Source organism: Hemiscyllium ocellatum, chromosome 16 (genome assembly GCF_020745735.1).
Source record: "Hemiscyllium ocellatum isolate sHemOce1 chromosome 16, sHemOce1.pat.X.cur, whole genome shotgun sequence".
NCBI lineage: Eukaryota > Metazoa > Chordata > Chondrichthyes > Orectolobiformes > Hemiscylliidae > Hemiscyllium > Hemiscyllium ocellatum.
This window is the reverse complement of record NC_083416.1, coordinates 37,579,044-37,600,372: the sequence shown is the minus strand read 5'-3', so window position 1 is coordinate 37,600,372 and position 21,329 is coordinate 37,579,044. Positions and strand designations below refer to the sequence as shown.

Genomic DNA, 21,329 nt, shown 5'->3' with positions numbered 1-21,329 from the left:
TTCGGATTCTCAACACTTTGGTAAATTACCAGTCTTTGTGCAGCTTGTCACTGCACAGCTTTTAAGCAAGTTACCAGTACATGTCTTGCCCCCAATCTTAAATTTTTGGCCATCCAAGTGTAGCAATGTATTAATACAATAATTCACAATTCACTCGCTGACTTCATCGGTAAGTTGACAAATTCAACTTCAATCTGTCCTCTCTATCTGAATTCTTTAATTCTCTAAAATGTAGAAATATCAATTAGACCATTAAAGCCCTTTAAGTCTGTTCTACCATTCAATTAGATCATGACCGAAGAGCATCTTAATGCTATTTAACCACCTTGCTTCATATTCTGTCATACTGAAGCTTAAGGTGAAAATCTCTGTCCCAACAGTTTCAAATGAATACCTTAGCCTTTTTGGTGAAGAAGTTTCTAGACTCAACAGCTCCTTTGGTAAGAAAAATGTTTGCCATTTATTTCTCAAACGGCACAGGTCTAAGATCACACCCTTTTATTCTACATTCCCCAACTTCTCCAGTGGAATCAGATTTTCATTAGCAACCCTACTATCTCAATAGGCTATTTGGTACTTCAAACCCCTGTTGATATTTAATAGGATCATGACTGATAGGATTAAAACCTCAACTCCACATTTCTGTCTACCCCAATAAACTTTCACCCCTTGGTTAGCAACACAGATTCCAGACTGAATCAAATCACACAGAGCTTGGTTACCAACAAACTGAGAAGATTCAGCAAACCTTGTCAGGTAATGGCTAACTCCACCAGCTCAGAAAAATCATCACCAGCAAATGGCTTCAAGACACCCAACAGGTCATCAAGAAACTACGTTTGTTTTGGACAATGAAGAACTAGAGCTCTCCATGAGTATAACCTTCATAGACAACAAGTCATAATTCCACAGACTTTACATCATGACATGCTAGACCATCTCTGTCTGAAAATAAATGAAATTGGCTTGCGTCCACCCATTGGCCGAGCATTAATAAGAAAATAATTATTAAGTAATGTGAAACGTATCAATTCTATTAACCTCAAAAAAGAGGTAAAGAAGAGGGAGTAAAAGGCTAAAAGAGTTGAGAAAAACTAATCAGAAAGTGTTGTTAAGATAGAAACTTTTGTAACATTTAAGCACTAGTTAGATATTCAGTTGCATTGACATAGCCAAGGTTATGGAGCTCTCCCAGGTTTTAACTCAGAGTGCAGAGAAACTAGGTTTTAGAAACTAGGTCACTGAACAATGCAAGTTTCACCTCTTCAATTCTTGTAAACATAATGGAGGGGGAGGGGTAAGCTACTCTTTGGAGGGTCGGTGTGAACTTGTTGGGCCGCATAGCCTGTTTTCACACTGTAGGGATGCGATAGATAGCAGGAATTCATCAAGGATCTTGAAACAACATATTTAAACCCGCAACTTCTACCACCCAGAGGGACAAGGACAGCAGGTATTAGGAGACACCACTATCTCAAAGTCCCCCTCCAGTCACCCAACAATCCTGGTTTGGAATTATACATCTGTTTCGTTGCTGTCATAGAGTTAAGGTCCTGGAATTCCTTTCCAGTAGCATAATAGGTGCACCCAAGCCACAACAACTCTAATCTTTCATGGAGACAGTCCATTGCCACCTTCTCAAGGGCAATTTGGAATAAATAACAAACGTTGGCCGTGGCAGCAATGCCTACATTCCCATGTAAGGCAAGACAGTTGTGCAAATTACTCTGGAAGCCAGCTGTACTGGGAAGCCATATCACTGAATAAACATCCTGATGAGTTTTAGATTATGTGAACAATCAGTTACAAACTTATCGAAGTGATGAGAAATGGAAAAGCTATCTGCTCGTTATGATAGCCTCATTCATGGTAAACACTGCATCAACAGACGAGATATAACTAACTATTTGAAAGCAGTAATGCAGTACATTGCAGCAAAGTTCAACCATCGATTCAGATTCCTGCACTTGGCTCAAAATGTAACCTTAACCTCTTCACTGTACAGCTGTTTTTAACTGCAGACTCTATTTTAGAAATTACATAAAGGTAATATCACCAAATCTGCAATAATGCAGTAAATTGTCAAAAGAATGTGGAATACAATCATTGATATCAAACAACAACTGCTAATTTAAAAATCATTAGAAAAATCAAGAGAATTGAAAGTATTTAAAATAGAGATTAAAGTTTGTTACAAACAATTTCTCCCATAAGTAACATACACAATGGTAAAGGTGCCCCAAAAAAATAGGAAGCCAAATTAAAAGAGACTACTCTGGGAACACTGATGCAAGCAATATCTATGAAGAAAATAAAACTTGTGTTTCAATTATAACATTTGTCAGAACAATAAACTGGCAACCTTGTTTGAAAACAATGCAAGTCCAAATGGTTCTCTACATTTTACATATCCTGTTGGTTTATTGAAGACAACAGTGCAACATTGCCACCACTTCAGACAAAGTAAAATCATGGAAGACATACTGAGCTGCACTTGCTATGGCAACCTAAAAAGGTCTAAATCTCGCAGTGAGTGGACCTTGTGTTTCCAAAACTAACCAGGAATCATTAGCGCATACATTCCTTCAATTTTCCTTGCCAATGAAAGATTCAGCAAAATTCCTTCAGCACAATAAACATCAGAGGAAGCAGTCCAGAGATTCTATGACGCCACACGCACCTTTTCCAGCTCTAGCTGCCATATTCTACTGATATCTGAAAAGTCCCAAATAACTTTAGTCTGCTAGTATGAATCTGAGTGCATGTGAAGAACATTGTCTGGGATAAAATGTTGCCCGGGGTGGGGTGGGGGGTGTGAGCAAGTGAGTGCAAGCGTGGGAGTGAGTGTGTGTCTGGATTATGAAGGGAGTATCAGAGACTCATGTGATTATATCAGATGATCACTGGGTTTCCTCAGTCACCTAGAATCACAGATTTTCATGCAGGATCCGGGAATCTTCCTGGGCCAATTACCAGAGTTGGCACCTTAAAGGGGTGTCAGCACGCATCCTTTTAGGTACATCCAGTTCCTGTCTGAACGTCGAGACGATAAAATCTAAACCAACAGTTTCTATCATGTCTTTAGGCTGCACTGAATGGTTGATATACCTATTGCAAATAAGTAACTTCTTTTCTAATCTTATTCAAAATTTTAATCAGAAGCTACTGACTTGGCGCTGCAATTTCCAAATTCCCACTATCTTCAAATTGTCAATATTTACCTCAAATGTTTTCAGGGACAGGTCAGGAAATAAACAGCAAACTGTATCTCATAATCATGCAGTTTTCAAGTGATGTATTTGACTTATGTCTCTACAAGATATCCAATATTTCAAAAAAGTGAAATGCCACTCAAATTTGCAAAACATTATTCTTTCTAGATCATAAATAAAAACATTTAAAAAGACTATTTGACGATTAAAACTAGCCTAACCATTTATAACAAATTGGTAACTACTCATCTGCTTTTTGCACGATTTATCAAACTGAGCAGTTCCTTCAGCATTTTTGAGCTGTGTCAGCTTTTAATTTAAACAAAATCAGTCTCTATGGAGTGCAGAAAGACGTTCATGTGATTTCTGATTTCCCCACTAAAATTTTAAAAAGGAATTCAGTAATATACAAAATAAGCCAATTATACAATATCTAAGAAGTCTGATTATTCATGTGACAAAACCCACCATGTTATCATCTCTGCACAGGAGTTTGAACTGCAGTAGAATTTTTAATTATTTATGTGCTTTGAACAGCTTTACAGGAATAATCATTAAATTAGTATTTAATAAAACCTTATTTTTGTCGGGATCAATTTAGGTAGCTGACAGTGATTTCTACAAGGAGCCAAAAGGTAGCTCCAAGTCAGTAGCTTTTGATTAAAATTTTGAATAAGATAAGATCAGAAAAGAAGTTACTTACTTGCATAGGTATAATCAACCATTCAGTGCAGCCTAGACATGATAGAAATTGTTGGTTCAGATTTTATCGTCTCAATGTTCAGACATAAACTGAATGTACCTAAAAGGATGCATGTTGGCATCCTTGATGAAATGAATTGCAATATACACAACCATAAGTTAACTCACAAATACATATCTTGGCTAAAGCAGTTTGTTTTTTCAGAGATTACGTGGAAACTAACTTTTCCAGTTATAAAAATGTTTATAAAGTTAATGCACATTATTCTGTTCAGAATTGAGCAAATCAAAGTTTACAAAACATTCAATAAAATTTTGGAGGATGCCCCATTTGGTTTGTTTTCTAAACTATTAACATTGATAGAAAACAATTGTTGCTATTAAATTTGTTTAAAAAGGAGAAAATAATTTTAAAAATAACAAATTGAGAGAACAGTCAAAGAAATTAATTATAACTTACTTTAACACTGGTTAAGTGTGGTTTAAGTTTTAATTAAACATACTTACAAACTTCAAAAGGAATGTGTTTTCACGGAGTGCACCAATACAACCAGCAAATCCAAGAATGAACATCACTCCACCTACCACAATGAACAACCATACTGGGTCAAACCCTCCCAGATCTGTAATAGAGGAGATGTTCGAAAGAACACCCTAAAAAAGAAAATATTACATATCATTATCATTCATCAAAGATAAATCAACTTTCTAACTAGCGTTGGATTACCACACTTTATGCCCTAAACGATTATGAAGCAATGAAAAAAAAAGCAAAGTCAGGATGGAAATTGAGCTACTGAAGTACAATCAGGATAAAATCACAAGCAACAGGGAAATAAATGTCATTTTGCTTCAATATTTACCTGAGAAACAAATCAGATAGAATATCAAAACATGATTTAAAATCACAATCCAATATTTCTTTTGTTTTAAATATTGTTAACTAATTTAATTCAGAGGACCAGGTCTCTTACTGCCATAATTGTCTCTGTATTTTAAAGATTCCAAGGAGACTAAAAAAAAGGGTTTTGAATGAGTGGGTGGCACAGTGGTTAGCACTGCTGTCTCACAGCGCCTGAGACCCGGGTTCAATTCCCAACTCAGGCGACTGACTGTGTGGAGTTTGCACGTTCTCCCCATGTCTGCGTGGGTTTCCTCCGGGTGCTCCGGTTTCCTCCCACAGTCCAAAGATGTGCAGGTCAGGTGAATTGGCCATGCCAAATTGCCGTAGTGTTAGGTAAGGGGTAAACGTGGGGTATGGGTGGGTTGCGCTTCGGCGGGTCGGTGTGGACTTGTTGGGCCGAAGGGCCTGTTTCCACACTGTAAGTAATCTAAGGATGCTAGTTTATTTATGGGATGCGTATGTCCCTTGCCAAAACAACACCAACTGATCAATAATGATTACCCTGGAGAAGGTAGGTGTGAGTTGCCTTCTCGAACCTTGAGATCTTAGGACACGCAGCGTGCTGTTACAAAGGCTGTTTCAAGAACTTGGTGCAGCAATAGTGATTGTTCCAAATCAGGATGGTGTGAGACTTGGAGGGGAATTGCAAGTTGTGGTGCTTCCATGCAACTACTGCCTTTATCCTTCTAGGTAGTGAAGGTTCAGGCTTGGGAGTTGAAGAAGCCTTGGTATATCACTGCAGTGCAGCTTATAGATGACACAGACGTCTGTCACTCTGCATCAGGAGTGAAGGAAATTACTTTTTAAGGAGGTAAGTGGTGCACCAAACATGCAGACTATTGTGTTCTAGATGGTATAAAGCTTCTTGAAATAGAACTGCATCCACATAGGCAATGTGGAGAGTATTCCATCACATTCTGACTAATACATATTTCGTTAGTTAGTAGACGGTGAAGCATCAGATGAATGGTAGTAAGCCAATGTCATACCTTTACTGGAAAAGGAATATCAAACAAATATTGACAAATAGTAGGAAAAATGGATTCCTGCAAGTACAGAAAAGAGAAAAATATCTGACAGCCAAAAATATAATGATGGATAGTTAATGTCAATTTTCTGCATTGGATTAGTGAAGCATATGGAAGTGAAGTAGCGGAGATAAGATTGAAATGGCACGGTTGTCAGTTGCAGAGTGAGAAAGAAGCAATGTGGTAAGAACAGTGGGAAGGAAAACACTGTGGTCCAGGTAAGATCGTTCAATTCAGCGGGAAGGTGGGATTGGTTATTTCTTAAGGAGCACAGATGTTCCCTGAACTGTTCCGCAAATTGGCATTTGATCTTTCAGATGTCAAGGCAACCACATTGAAAGCGCCAGATACAATAAATGAGACTGATGGATGCACAAATAAATCTCTTCTGGATTTGAAATGATCCTTTCGGGCCTTGGATGGAGGCGAGTAGGGAGGTGTGGGCGTAGGCTTTTCACCTCTTACAACGGCAGGGAAAAAGGTGCCAGAGTGGAGAGGGGGTTAGTGGGGAGTGTGGATTTAATGAGGGAGTTGTGAAGGGAATTGCCTCTATGGAATGTAAATAGGAGTTGGGAGGGAAATATATTTTTGAAGATGGGGTCTGACTGTAGGTGGCGAGAGTGACAGAGGATGATGTGCTGGATTTGGAGATCAGTGGGTTGGAACGTGAGGATCCGGGGGATTCTTTGTTGTGGTTAGGGGAATGGGGTTCACGGGCAGAAGTGTAGGAAATGAAGGAGACGCAATTGAGTGCACCGTTCATCTGGTGGACATATGGGATGCCCTGGAGTAGAATTGCTCATCCTGAGAGCAAATACGATGGAGGCAAAGAAATTGGGAGTAGCAGATCACGTCTTTATTTGGGCGGGGGGGGGGGGGGGGGGGGGGGGGGGGGGGGGGTGTTATTAAGGTAGCTGTGGGAATCAGTGGATCAGTGGGTTTCTGGTAGATATTGGTATGTAGTAGACAGAAAAGGAGAGGTCGGAGATGGACTAGGTGAAAATGAGGTTGATTTGGAAGGTGTAGGTGTGGTGAATGAATTGTTCAAGCTTTTCGTGTGAACACGAAGCAGCATCGATATAATCATTGATGTAGCGGAGGAAAGGATGGAAGATGGTGCCAGTGTAGTTGTGGAAGAGGGACTGTTCCACATATCCTATAAAGAGTCCTGAAGAAAGGTCCTGCCCGAAACATCAACTCCTTTGCATCTTGGATGCTGCCTGATCTGCTGCGCCTTTTCCAGCACCAAGCATTATCAACTCTGATTTCTCCAGCATCTTGTAGTCCTGTTTCCTTGCAGAACAGAGTGACCTCGGGGTGCAGGTACATAATTCTTTGAAGTTTGCTTCACATATAGACAGGGTGGTTAAAAAGGTGTTTGGCACACTCGCCTTCAATGCTCAGTCCTTTGAGTGTAGGAGTTGGGAAATCATGTTGAGGTTGTACAAGACATTGGGGAGGGCTCTTATGGAATACGGTGTCCAGATCTGGTCACCCAATTATATGATGGATATCATTAAGCTGGAGAGGGTTCAGAAGTCATTTACCAGAAGGAGGTGCAAATTATAAAGAAAGGGTGATAGGCTGGGACTTCTTTCACTGGAGCATAGGAGGTTGAAGAGTTGACCTTATAGAAGTTTACAAAATCATGAGGGGTATAGATAGAGTTGATAGTAGCTGACTTTTCCCTAGGATAGGGGATTCTAAGGCTAGGGGCACATTTTTAAGGTGAGAGGAGACAGATTTTAAAAAAAGACATGAGGGGCTTTTTATTTTCTTACACAGAGGGTGATTCACATGTGGAATGAACTTCCTGAGGAAGTGGTGGATGTGAGTACAATTACCCAACATTTAAAAGACATTTGGATAAGGACAGGAATAGGAAGGGTTTGGAAAGGTATGGACCAGGATCGAACTGGTGGGACAAGTTTAGTTTGGCATAATGTTCAGTGCAGACTGGTTGTACTGAAGAATCTGCAAATTCTCCTCCATTCCATATACATTCTAACTTAGAATTCTAACTCGCGTCCTTTCACTATTGCTAGGTCAATGTTAGGAAATCCTTTCCTAACAGCACTGTAGTTGTCCCAACACCTCAAGGATTGCAGCATTTTGAGAAGGCAACTCACCAGCACCTTCTCAACAGCAATTAGATAAATGCAATAAATATTAGCCTAGCTAATAAGATGCTCATTCCATAAATAAATACATCATTCTGTTATAAGGCACATTTCATCATCGTGAATTTGCTGTAATTTGATTGACAAATCCGAGTTGCTGTTTCTACAGCACGAACTTTTAAAACTTGTGTTGGCTGTAATACGATTATAACACAAACACATTAAGTGCTCTTTCTAAAGCGCCATTTCTTCATAACTTGGAGTTACACAAGTATGCAACCATTGTGTTATAGAAGAACTGACTGCATACTATATAAATGTGTTTTTTAGTACTCAAGGTTCTGTAAAACATGCAGCATAAATTCTTTGCTTCATTTCAAAAATTAGCCCATAAAGAAACTGAGTATTTTAAAAGATTTTGCAGCACTAACTTTGACTGCTTCTTATTACTGTTTATAATACGAAGTTCTGTGGCATTTTGGTTATATTGCACTATTAATAATCCAAAGACCTGGAGTAATGAACTGGACACAAATTCAAATCCCACCATAGCAGCTAGCAAATTGAAATTCAGTTAACTAAATAAATCGGAGATATAATAGCTCATGTCAACAATGACAACCCCGAAGTTGCAGGTTTACCAGAAAAAATAAATTGATTCCCTAATGTCAATTCAGCTCGAGAGAGAAGCAAGGCCCAAAGTGAATAACTGACTCTTAAATGCCCTCTCGTTCATTAGGCCCATTCATGCAGCTGTATCAAAATTGCAAAGAACAAGAATAAAAGAACACCGTACGTTGCCCTATGCATTTGACATCACACAAACACACCCAGCCAAAGTCCTTCTCACTAACATCTGGGAACTTCCCCAAAATTAGAAAAGGTGTGATAACTGTTCCACAGATTATGTGATTCCTGATTTAGTCATCCAACAGAAGATGAATATCCATAATGCCTCCATTATCATACCTGGATATGCCTTGGTCCATTGGCAGGACAGACTTAGCAAAGTGATATACAATTGGGAAGGTTATGGCCCTGAAAATGTGTTGCTGAAAAAGCGCAGCAGGTCAGGCAGCATCCAAGGAGCAGGAGAGTCGACGTTTCAGGCATGAGCCCTTCTTCAGGGGGAGAAGCCTGAAGAAGGGCTCATGCCTGAAACGTCGAAGCCTGAAGAAGGGCTCATGCCCGAAAAGTCGACTCTCCTGCTCCTTGGATGCTGCCTGACCTGCTGCGCTTTTCCAGCAACACATTTTCATCTCTGATCTCCAGCATCTGCAGTCCTCACTCTCTCCTAGAAGGTTATGGCCCTGTTGACTTTGAAGCCTGTGAAATTTTGTACATCAGGTCAAATACTGGTCAACACAACATTCACTTGAATATCATCTGTAACTCTTCCTTCAGCTTATGCATCAATGTTTTTCCATGTTTTAAACACCACAACAGAGAAGATGCACTGAAAGTTTGACAACGTAAGAAGTCTCTACCTGATGCATTCTACCACCAAGATGGCCAGGTCCTCAAGCATACCGTTGCCACATTAATTTGCCCACAAGCAAAATGTGGCTGCAACACAGCCATCGACAAAACTTTCAAGCATAAGATTATTTCTTGAATTTAAGTGCAAACCAGGAATTACCCAGAAAATAAAACAAAATTATATATCTATGTAAGTCTCAAACCATAATATATATGATTACTCATTTGGTCCTCTACTCACTAAGTTTCAGTGTGACACCTGTGATACTAGTGCCTTGAAGTTCTGGGTTTAGTTGAGACTGCTGGTCATACAGATTTCAAATGGTTATCTTTATTTGGGAGAATACTGAATTCCAGAGATATGCTGAGTCAAAATAAGCTTTCATTTTAAAAGCAAAAGGTACGTACTTTTCTCTGTTTAATCCCCTTAAAATCACTTTCCTTGATCGGACTTTCAGCTGAAAATATATTTTGCATAGTAATTATTGCCATATCAACTCCACTGCTGTGTAAACCAAAATTTGGTAGCTAATCCAATGTCAACTTGAAGGAATGGTTTTGAGACAATCTTCTGTTAACTTCCTCAGATGGACACACAATTTCTGGGTAGAACCATTTTTCTTTGTCTTCGATTTTTCTAGTATTTTCTCCAGAAGCTAGTGTTGCAGTGCTTAATTTTTTAAACTGAGAGAACTACAGTCCCAGTTTCAATTTGAATGCATTTACAGCATTGATCATAAATGCCGAATCTCTGTCCTTTCCCTGAAGTTATAGAGTCAGAGAGTCCTGCAAAACAGAGACAGGCCCTTTGGTGCAAACTGGTACATGCTGACCAAAATGTCCATCCACGCTAAACCCATTTCCCTGCACTTGGCCCATGTCCTTCTAATCCTTGCCTATCCACATATTTGTCCAAATGCCTTTTAAATGTTGTTAATGTACACATCTCAACCACTTCCACTGGCAGTTCATTCCATATCCATACCACCCTCTGTTTAAAAAATTTGCCCCTCAGGTTACCTTTTATTCTTTTCCCTCTAACCTTAAACTGATGCCCTCAATTTCCCCAACCCTGGAAAAATATTGAGTGCATTCCCCTATGCATGCATCTCATGATCTTATACATCTCTAGGTGGCTTCCCCCCTCAGTCTCCTACGCTCAAAAGAAAAACGTCCTAGCTTGTCCAAACACTCCCTATAACTAAGACCAGAGTGTCCAGGCAACATCCTTGTAAATTTCTTCTGTATTGTTTCCAGGTTAATAACATTCTTCCTATAACAAGGTGACCAAAACCGAACACAATATTCCAATACTGCGGCCTCACCAACGTCCTGTATAACTGCAATATAACTTCCCAACTTCAATGCCCTAACTAATAAAGGCCAGGGTGCCAAAAGTCTCCTTCACTGCCCAGTCTACCTGTGACTCCACCTTCAGAGAACAGTGCACCTGAACTCCAAGATGCTGCTGTTCCACTACATTCTTTAAGGCCCTACCATTTACAGAGGTACCTCAGTTATCCAAACAAGATGGGCGGGCACTATTTCGTTCGGATAATTGATTATTTGGTTAATTGATTTCCTCTGGGCCTGAGAGTTTTCTGTGAAGCCTGCTTCCCTTTCAGGAGATTAGGTAAAAGCACACTGTGTGCCAGACCCCGCACCCCCCCCTCCCCAACATCTGCCCCCAACCCAGTCTGCTCCCACCCCGCCCCCTGCCACTCTCAACTCATCACCGCCTGCCTCCAACCCCACCTGCTCTCAACGAGACACTCCACGAATCACAGGCCTCCAGTCTGATACATATCCTTCCACTATTACCCACTGCTTCCTATCATCACGCTAATTTTGTATCCAATTTGCCAGCTCGTACTGGATTCCATGTGATCTAACCTTCCAGAGCAGCCTACCATGTGAAACCTCTAATCTTAGGCCTTAACTAAAATACATATAGACTACATCTACCACCCTGCGCTCATAACCTTCCTGGTCACTTCTTTAAAGAACTGTAACAAATTTGTGATATATGGTCTCCCACTCACAAAGCCATGCTGACTACTTCCAATGAAATCCTGTCTTTCCAAATGTATGTATATCCCATCTGTCAGAATCTTCTCAAATTAACTTACCCACCAGAGATGTTAAACTTACCCATCTATAGCTCCCAGGCTTTTCTTTGCAGTCCTTCTTGAATACTGGCACAACATTCACTACCCTCCTAGTCTTCTGGGACCTCACATGATGGCTAATGATGACACAAAAATATCAGCCAGAGCTCCTGCAGGGTTCTGGATATATCTGGTCAAGACCAGGAGATTTGTCCACCTTCATGCATTTTAATACATCCAACACTACCTCTATTGTGATATGGACTGACCCGAAGATATCACCACTAACTTCCCAAGTCTTCATGTCCTTTTCCATGGTAAACACAGAGGAGGAATATTCATTAAGGACTTCACCCACCTCCTCTGGTTCTACACAAACATATCCACTTTCGTCCTTGAGGGGCCATATTCTGTTGATAGCTTTTTTTCCCTTTAATATGCTTAAAAGTACCTCTTTGGATTCAGCCTTGGCTGAGAAGATTAGGATATCATGTACCCCTTTTCGCCCTCCTGATTTCCTTCTTCAGTAAACTCCTGTATTTCCTGTCCCTGAGCCACATCTCTTTTTATCTGGTCAAAGCCTCAATATCTCTATCATCCAGTGTTCCCTATTCCTGCCAACCTTTCCCTTCACCCTCACAAGACCTTCAACTCTAGCTATCTCACTTTTAAAGGCCTCCCTCTTGCCAGAGGTCTCTTTTCCTGAAAACACTCATCCAATCAACCCCTGCAAGCTCCTGTCAAATTCCATCAAAATTCACAATACTCCAGTTTAGAACTTGAATCTGTGGACTAGTTTTGTCCCTCTCCATAACTATTTTAAAATTAATAGAACTATGGTCACTGGTCCCAAAGTGCTCCCCCACTGTTATGTCCCCTGCCGTATTTCCCAAGAGTAGGTGAAGTTTTTTCCCTTCTTGAGTAAGATACTCGATATACTACGAGACGAAACTTGCCTGAACGCACTTAAATTACACCCCATCGAAGCCCTGAACGCTCTGGCAGTACCAGGCAATGTTAGGAAAACAAACTTTCCCTACTATGACAACTCTATTGCTCCTGCACCTCTCCACAATCTCCTGCATATTTGTTCCTTTAATTTCGATTGATTATTTGGGGGCCTACAGTACAACCCCAATAATATCACCATCCCTTTCTTATTTCTTAGCTCCACCCACAAAGCCTCACTGGATGATCCTGCAGTTATTTCATTTTATTACTGCTATGAAATTCGCCTTAATCAAAATTGCAACTGCCCCTCTCCTCCTTCCACCACCCTGACCCACCTAAAGCACTTGTACCCTAACACATTAAGCTGCCAGTCCTGTTCCTCCCTTAATCATGTTTCTGTAATGACTATAATATCCCAGTTTCTCATACCTATCCACACCCTGCGTTCATCGGCCTTACCTGACAGCCCTCTTGCATTGAAATAAATGCAATTTAATCCAACAGGCATTCCTTGCTCCTTGTGTTCCAGCCTGACTTATCTCTTCAACCTACTGTTTCCGATTACTATAACACCTTCCAGCCTCGCATGTGCCTCTCTGCTGTTGAAGATCCCACTCCTCTGTCAATCTAGTTTAGATCCTCCCTTGAAGCACAAGCAAACCTGGCTGCCAAGATATTGGTCTCCCTCCAGTTCAGATGCAACCCAATACTCTTGAACAGGTCACCTCTGCCCCAGAAAAGATCCCAACATTCTAAAAATCCGAATCCCTGCCCCCTGCAATAATTCTTTAGCCATACATTCATCTGCCATATCCTCCTGTTCTTACGTGCACTAGAACGTGGCACTGGAAGTAATCCGGAGATTATCATTGATGAGGTCCTGGTTTTTAACCTTTTTCCTAGCTCTCTACAACTAGTCTGCAGGACCCCATCCCTATTTCTACCTACATCATTTGTGCCAATGTGCACAATGACGTCTGGCTGCTCATCCTCTCCCTCAAGAATGTTCTGCAGCCACTCTGAGACATCTGACCCTGGCACGAGGGAGGCAACACAGCATTCTGGATTCCCGTTTGCGCTCACAAGAATCTCCTCTCTGTCCCCTTAATTATTAAGACTCCAATCACTAAGGTCTTATTTACCTTTACCCATTCCCACTGTGCCCTAGAGCCAGTTGTAGTGCCACCAACCCAGCTACTGCTGCTTTCCCCTTAACAGTCACCACCCCAAACAGTATCCAAAACTGTATACTTGTTTAAGAGGAATGGCCATAGTGGATTCCTGCACTCTCTGTCTACTCCCTTTACTTTTCCTGGCAGTCATCTGCCTACTCTCCACCTGCACTTGAGGTGTGAACACCTCCTGAATGCATCAGCTCCTCTTTCACCTCATTCAGTTTTAATATTATGGAAGAAACCCAAATCAAGCAAATACACAATGTAAAAAATCTTCGTAGACCTTCCCTCAACTTAACCACTATACATCAGCATAAAGGTTAGCCTATCGAGACCAAAACAAAATGCAACAAGCTGGCAAAGCCTATGAAAAGCATGTACTTTTCTCAAGCCACATGGTTTCTGGAAGAGCAAGCTATGCATTGTAACTAATGAGGGAATGTGGGCAGGCAATGAGATCAACTGTCAATGATGTGCACAGTAAGGAATGTGTGTGGACAGAGAAGTCAAACCTGACAGAGACATGCATGGCATGCAAATTCAGATGGCGAGTTCGATTGTCAAAAGCTCAGCAAATGACCAGTCAATTGCGACTTTTGCTTGGAGACAAATCCACAAGGCACACTCAACTAGAATAAATTGAATGCCTCTCTGAATGCACTACTCAAACCTGTGACATCGAACACCTAGAAGAACAAGTAAAACAGGTGGAAGGATTTCCTTCCAAGTCTCAGAATCTGGTCTTGGATATTGCTGCTCCATCATCGTCACTGGGTCAGTATTGTGGGACATCAAATCTAACTGCACAACAACTGCAGCAGTTCAAGACGTTAGCTCATTATCGACTCCTCAAAAGACAGTTAGGGATGGCAATAAACACTAGCCCAGCCAATGACCAAACAAATACAAGCCAAAATGATTATGTATAGTATCTTATGTTTAAATGCAATGCAACAAATGCAGCTTCAAAGACTGGTTAGCAGGGTTAGATCACATGAAATACAGAGAGAAATAGCTATTTGGATACAGAACTGGCTCCAAGGTAGTAACCAGAGGGTGGTGGCGGAGATTTGAGACCTGTGAAAAGCAGTATGCCACAAGGATCAATGCTAGGTCCACTCTTCTCGTCATTTATAGGAGTGATTTGAATCTGAACATTGGAGGTATGGCTAGTAAGTTTGCAGGTGACACCAAAATTGGAGGTGTAGTGGACAGTGAAGAAGGTTAACTCAGATTACAATGGGATCTGGGCTAATGGGCTGAGGAGTGGCAGATGGGGTTTAGATAAATGTGAGGTGCTGCATTTTGGAAAAGCAAATCAGAGCAAGACTTACACACTTTATGGTTAGGTCCTGGGGAGTGTTGCTGAACAAAGAGACATTGGTGTTCAGGTGCATAGTTCCTTAGAAGTGGAGTCACAGGTGGATAGGATAGTAAAAGAGGCACTGATATGCTTGCCTTTATTGGACAGTGTACTGAGTATAAGATTTGGGAGATCATGTTGTAGCTATTGGCTCGGCCATTTTTGGAAAACTGTGTGCAAATCTGGTCTCCATCCTGTAGGAAGGATGTTGTGAAACTTGAAAGGGTCCAGAAAAGATTTACAAGGACAGTGTCAGGATTGAAGGGTTTGAGCTATAGAAAAAGGCTATTTGCCCTGCAGCATCAGAGGTTGAGGGGTGACCATTTGAGGTCTATAAAATCATGAGGGACATGGATAGGGTAAATAGACAAAGTCTCCCTGGAGTGGGAAGTCAAATATTAGAGGGCATAGGTTTAAGGTGAGAGGGGAAAAATTTAAGAAGGGACCAAAGGGGCAACATTTTCACGCAGAGGTGGTGTGTATATGGAATGACCTGCCAGGAAGAGGAGGAAGCTGATAAAATTACAACATTTAAAAAGGCATCTGAATGGATATATGAATTGGAAGAGTTTGGAGAGATATGGACCAAATGCTTGCAAATGGAACTAGATTAATTCAGAATACTTGGTCGGCATCGATGAGTTGGACCAAAGGGTCTGTTTCTGTGCTGTATACCTCAGTGACTCTAAATGTTATTTATTCTACTTCAGCTCATGCATTTTTTTTTCTAAAGGATAGATTATAAAACCGATTTACGTAGATTGTGCATTAAGAGCATCTTGTACAATGTCCACACTTATGCAACATACCTTTTCAGCCCATGCCCAAAGGCCTATTCCAAGAAATGCTGCACCCAGCAACTGCAAAACATAACGAGATACAATAACACATTAGCTACATAGATTAGTAGACATTCAAACATATTTCAATGAACGAGCGTTATCAAGTCAAGTCTGTGGAGTTGATGCTTGTACATATGGGAGAAAAATTAATGAGTGATTTACAAAGATGTAGTGCTCCAACTTACATAGCAAGTAAAATCTCTATGCTTTCAATTTTAAATAATACAGCCAAAACGAAAACAAATTAATCTCTCACCCCCTTTATCAACCATTTGTATTCCACACTCATTTTATGATAAAGGACCAATATTCATGAAGTGGAAGTGGTACTTGCCAGTTTCTGGTTTAAAATAAAAATCACCCTCATCCTTCTGTTCATCTCTGTCGTTATTTAAATCCATATATCGAAGATGGTGCGTACGACTGATCTTCTCAGTGAACTGTTGACTAAAGAGCATTATGCTGCTCAAACTTAAAAAGGTTTGAAGTTACATTGCCAGAAACTATTTCCAATGATAGAAACATTGGCAGCCCCTCTGCCTAAGTTACAGTAGTGACTATAATTCATAAGAATGACACTGGCCTTGAAGGCAGCTGGAGAATCTTGTGGGCATGAACTATTCTACATGCATGCAAATCCTCTTTCTTCCATTCTGTTCTTGTAGAGGAACCTTAAGATGTGTGTGACAAAAGAAACCCAAGATTTATGCAGTATGGGACAAGTAACAAGAAAACTGCCAATACACTGAAAATGTTTTACATTCCTATACCAAGGATCTGCCTCTCTTCACATTTGAGTAAAAGGTGAGGTCAAAGTTAAATACAGCGACAAAAAGGAAAACAAAAGGAGTATCACATCAATAAAGACTGGCACTTCATTAATTCTCACCTAAACAGTGCCAACATTACCATATCAAAAAGGTTCCATTTAGATGCAATGCAAACTATTCTACTTGAATTGTAATAATGACTGTAATAACATGCATAATCACAGAAATCTATCTTTTCACCACACAAATGCAGCCATTTGTGAAGATAGCTCACCAACACTGGAAATAGGCAATAAATATTCACCTGATTAGTGATATCCACACTCCTTGAATAAAAATCTCCCTATAATTGTTTTATTCTCTCCACTGAGTGAGGTAAAATATTTAACATCTGTTTCTGATTGTCATGCAGATATCAATTGATCAACTCAACCAGGCTTCACAATTTGAGCAGATTTAATTAAAGGAAAAGGCGCAATTTATTTTAATACAAAGATACAACTGAAACAAATTGTTATCCTACATTAATAAAAAGAAACTAGAATAGATGCAGGAATTCAATAAAGAAATAAAAACAAGGGTAGCAAAGACAAAATGATTGGGGGGTGGGGGGGCAGCAGGTCATGTGGAGGACCCAGGGAGCCTGTAGAAGGACTTGAACATGCCAGACAAGAGGACAGAGTAGTGGCAAATAAAATACAATGTGGGAAAGTGTGAGGTTATGCACTTTGGTAGGGAAAATAGAGGAGTAGACTATTTTCTAAATAGGGAAAGACTTCAGAAATCTGAAGCACAAAGGACTTGGGAGTCTTAGTTCAGGATTCTCTTAGAGTTAACATGCAAGTGCAGTTGGTAGATAGAGGTCAAATGCAACACCAGCATTCATTTCAAGAGGACTAGAATGTAGAGTCATAGAGATGTAGAACATGGAAACAGACCCTTGGTCCAACCCGTCCATGCCGACCAGATATCCCAACCCAATCTAGTCCAACCTGCCACCACCCGGCCCATATCCCTCCAAACCCTTCCTATTCATATACCCATCCAAATGCCTCGTAAATGTTGCAATTGTATCAGCCTCCACCACATCCTCTGGCAGCTCATTCCAGATATGTACCACTATGCGTGAAAAAGTTGCCCCTTAGGTCTCTTTTATATCTTTCCCCTCTCACCCTAAACCCTCTAGTCCTGGACTCCTCGAACCCAGGGAAACGTTTTTGTCTATTTATCCTATCCATGCCCCTCATAATTGTGTAAACCTCTATAAGGTCTCCCCTCAGCCTCCGACTCTCCAGGGAAAACAGCCCCAGCCAGTTCAGCCTCTCCTTGTAGCTCAGATCGTCCAACCCTGGCAACATCCTTGTAAATCTTTTCTGAACCCTTTCAAGTTTCACAACATCTTTCCAATAGGAAGGAGACCAGAATTGCACGCAATATTCCAACAGTGGCCTAACCGATGTTCTGGACAGCCGCAAAATGACCTCCCAACTCCTGTACTCAGTACTCTGACCAATAAAGGAAAGCATACCAAACGCCTTCCTCACTGTCCTATCTACCTGCAACTCCACTTTCAAGGAGCTATGGACCTGCACTCCAAGGTCTCTTTGTTCAGCAACACTCCCTGGGACCTTATCATTAAGTGTATAAGTCCTGCTAAGATTTGCTTTCCCAAAGCGCAGCACCTCACATTTATCTGAATTAAACTCCATCTACCACTTCTCAGCCCATTTGGCCCATCTGGTCAACATCCAGTTTGTAACCTGAGGTAACCCTCTTCGCTGTCCACTACACCTCCAATTTTGGTGTCATCTGCAAACTTAGTAACTGTACCTCTAACGCTCACATCCAAATCATTTATGTAAATGACAGAAAGTAGAGGGCCCAGCACCGATCCTTGCGGTATACACTGGTCAAAGGCCTCCAGTCTGAAAAACAACCCTGCATCACCACCCTCTGTCTTCTACCTTTGAGCCAGTTCTGTATCCAAATGGCTAGTTCTCTCTGTATTCCACGAGATCTAACCTTGCTCACCAGTCTCCCAAGGGAAACCTTGTCGAATACCTTACTGAAGTCCATATAGATCACATCTACTGCTCTGCCCTCAATCTTCTTTGTTACTTCTTCAAAAAACTCAATCAGGTTTGTGAGACATGATTTCCCACGCACAAAGCCATGATGACTATCCTGAATCAGTCCTTGCCTTTCCAAATACATGTACATCCTGTCCCTCATAAAAGCAGAGATATACTGCTGAGGCTGTGTAAGGCTCTGGGCAGACCACATTTGGAACGTTGTGATAAGTTTTGGCCTTTGTAACTAAGGAAGAATGTGTTGACGTTGGAGGAGGTTTACAAAAGTGATCCCAGGATGAAGAACTTGTCATATGAGGACTCTACATGATGGAGTTCAGAAGGATGAGGGGGATCTGACTGAAACTTACAGAATACTGAAGGGCCTAGATAGAGTGGACCCATGGATAAGCTGTTTCCACTAGTCAGAGAAACTAGCAGAACCTGAGGGCGCAGCCTCAGAGTGAAGGGACAACTCTTGAATGGAGAGAAGGAATTTCTTCAACCAGAGGATAAATAATCCGTGGAACACATTGTCACATAGAAGACTATGGAGATCAAGTCATAGTGCATTTAAAGACTGATCTAGACGGGTTCTTGATTTGCAAGAGGATCAAAAACACCAACTATGATCAAATAGCAGTGAGAACGTGAATTGGGTATAAGCAGGTAGGGGAAGAGTTAAGTTCGGAGTCTTGTGCAACAACAGGTTCAGCTGAGCATGATTCAGATCAGATAAAAACTTACATTAACAATGGGGTGCTGCAGAAAAGGGTAATAGGTTAACAAGATACAAAAGCATTCATTATGTAGAGCCATTTAACAATATTGGAAGCATTCAGTATGTAAGGTCAGTTCAACAAGATGAAAAGTCTTCATTATGTGAAGCCAGTTAAGGTTAAGAACATTCATTGTGTGATACTAGATAGCTTAACCTTTGCTAATGACACTTGCTGACTGTGATGGTCACCGAATCAAGATGCACGTTGCGTTATCTGGATGCAAATGAGTATATAATTCATTAAGAAACTGCTGTTCCAGAGACAAGATGGAGAACTCATGTCTCTGTGCGCACGGGCAATCGTTCTCTCTCCGTCCAGGGCCCGGAATAAAGACGAAGGAGGTAAAACTACTGTGTCTCTGAGCATTTTTCTGTGACCGGGGGGGATGAGATGACAGCAGAAGAGACCCGATGGGCTAAATGGTCTAACTCTACTCCTTTTGACTATGATCAATGGAACAGACTATATCTGGCAAGACAAGACTTGGTAACTGGAAAACTCAATAAATGCCTTGTGAAGAGTTTAAATGAAAGTGTTACTTTGTGTATGTGCAAGACATGGACCTGATGGAGGTTGGAGACTAACTTGCTGAACAGCTTTGAATCAAGGGGCATAGACAGAAAAATAACAAATGAAGTGCAGTAGAGAGTCAAAGAACAACAAAAAAGTAATTGCACATAATTCAGAACAAGACAGAAATTGGCTAGGACACATCTTAAGAGGAGACAAGGTTGTTAGAGACATAATGGAGGAAATAAAGATGAAAAGAAAGATCAAATGTTGGAGGACTTGAAAATTGAAGGAAATTATTGGCAAATGAAATGATTCACACGGAATGGATAAGGAAAATCTACAACGAGCCAAAGATGTGCCTTTGGGCAAAGCAGACATGACTATAAAACATGAACCCTATAGAAAATGATTTCATCTTACAATAGCTTAAAAATGGTCTCCTTTTTGCTTATCTAAAAGAAGTATTTTGAGTCAGAGTCATTCAGCGTGAAACAGAGCCTTCAGTCCAAGTCATCCATGCCGACCAAATTACTCAAACTAAATAGTTTCACTTGCCTGCATTTGGCCCATATCCTTCAAACCTTTTCTTATTCATGTACCTGTCCAGATGTTTAAATGTTGCAACTGTACCTATATCTACCACTTTCTCAGGCAGTTCATTCTACATACAAGCCACTGTGTGGAAAAAGTTGCCCTTCAGGTTTAAGTCTTCCTCCTTCACCTTAAAAATATACCCCTTAGTTTCGAACTCACCCATCCTAGGGAAAAGACCTTTGGTATTCACCTCATCTATGCCTCTCACTGAAAAGTTATACACAGTGCCCTGCCTGGCTTTTAACTTCCAAACTACAGATATTTTCAAAGAGATAATCTGTAGAGTAGAACCATTTGCTTCAAATTAGACGTAGATTTAACCATCATTACAAAAGCAAGCGCTATAATAGATTTTTTGCATTCAAATTTCAAAAAGAAAACATTTCAGAAACAAACTGAGTCCAAGTCAACTGGAATTGCTGAATACAATTGCATTCCAGTTGAATTAAGCATCAAATTGTTCACAAAACATTTCTTTTCACTTTTACTGTAAAAGTGGTGAATTCATTTTAGGAAGTATTGATTATTCTTTGGGAAATGTCAATATAGAAAATTAGTCCACCAACTACTTGTTCAAAATATTTTGTACATAAGACCAAATGTCCAGCTTTGTAATCTTGTGTTACGGTTGCAATGTATTATAAATCAGTTTAATCCTTTAACCACATATGTCTGCTTCTCAGGTAGTCCTATAAGATCAAGGGTGACTTTCCTACA

At 40.6% G+C, this 21,329-nt stretch overlaps 1 protein-coding gene across 3 annotated transcripts in view; it reads right to left on the bottom strand.

The window, feature by feature from the left end:
• The window catches only part of LOC132823192 (tetraspanin-17), a 49,017-nt gene that overhangs the window by 20,393 nt on the left and 7,295 nt on the right, over positions 1-21,329 (bottom strand). For 2 of the 3 annotated variants that reach the window (XM_060836786.1, XM_060836787.1), the window contains exons 2-3: positions 15,852-15,902; positions 4,500-4,568 (exon numbers count right to left, since the gene is read on the bottom strand). In XM_060836786.1, coding sequence (XP_060692769.1) covers positions 4,500-4,568; positions 15,852-15,902 — 120 coding nt within the window. Of the gene's footprint in view, positions 1-4,421; positions 4,569-15,851; positions 15,903-21,329 lie in introns of all 3 variants that reach the window. The other variant, XM_060836785.1, reaches the window with a different exon arrangement.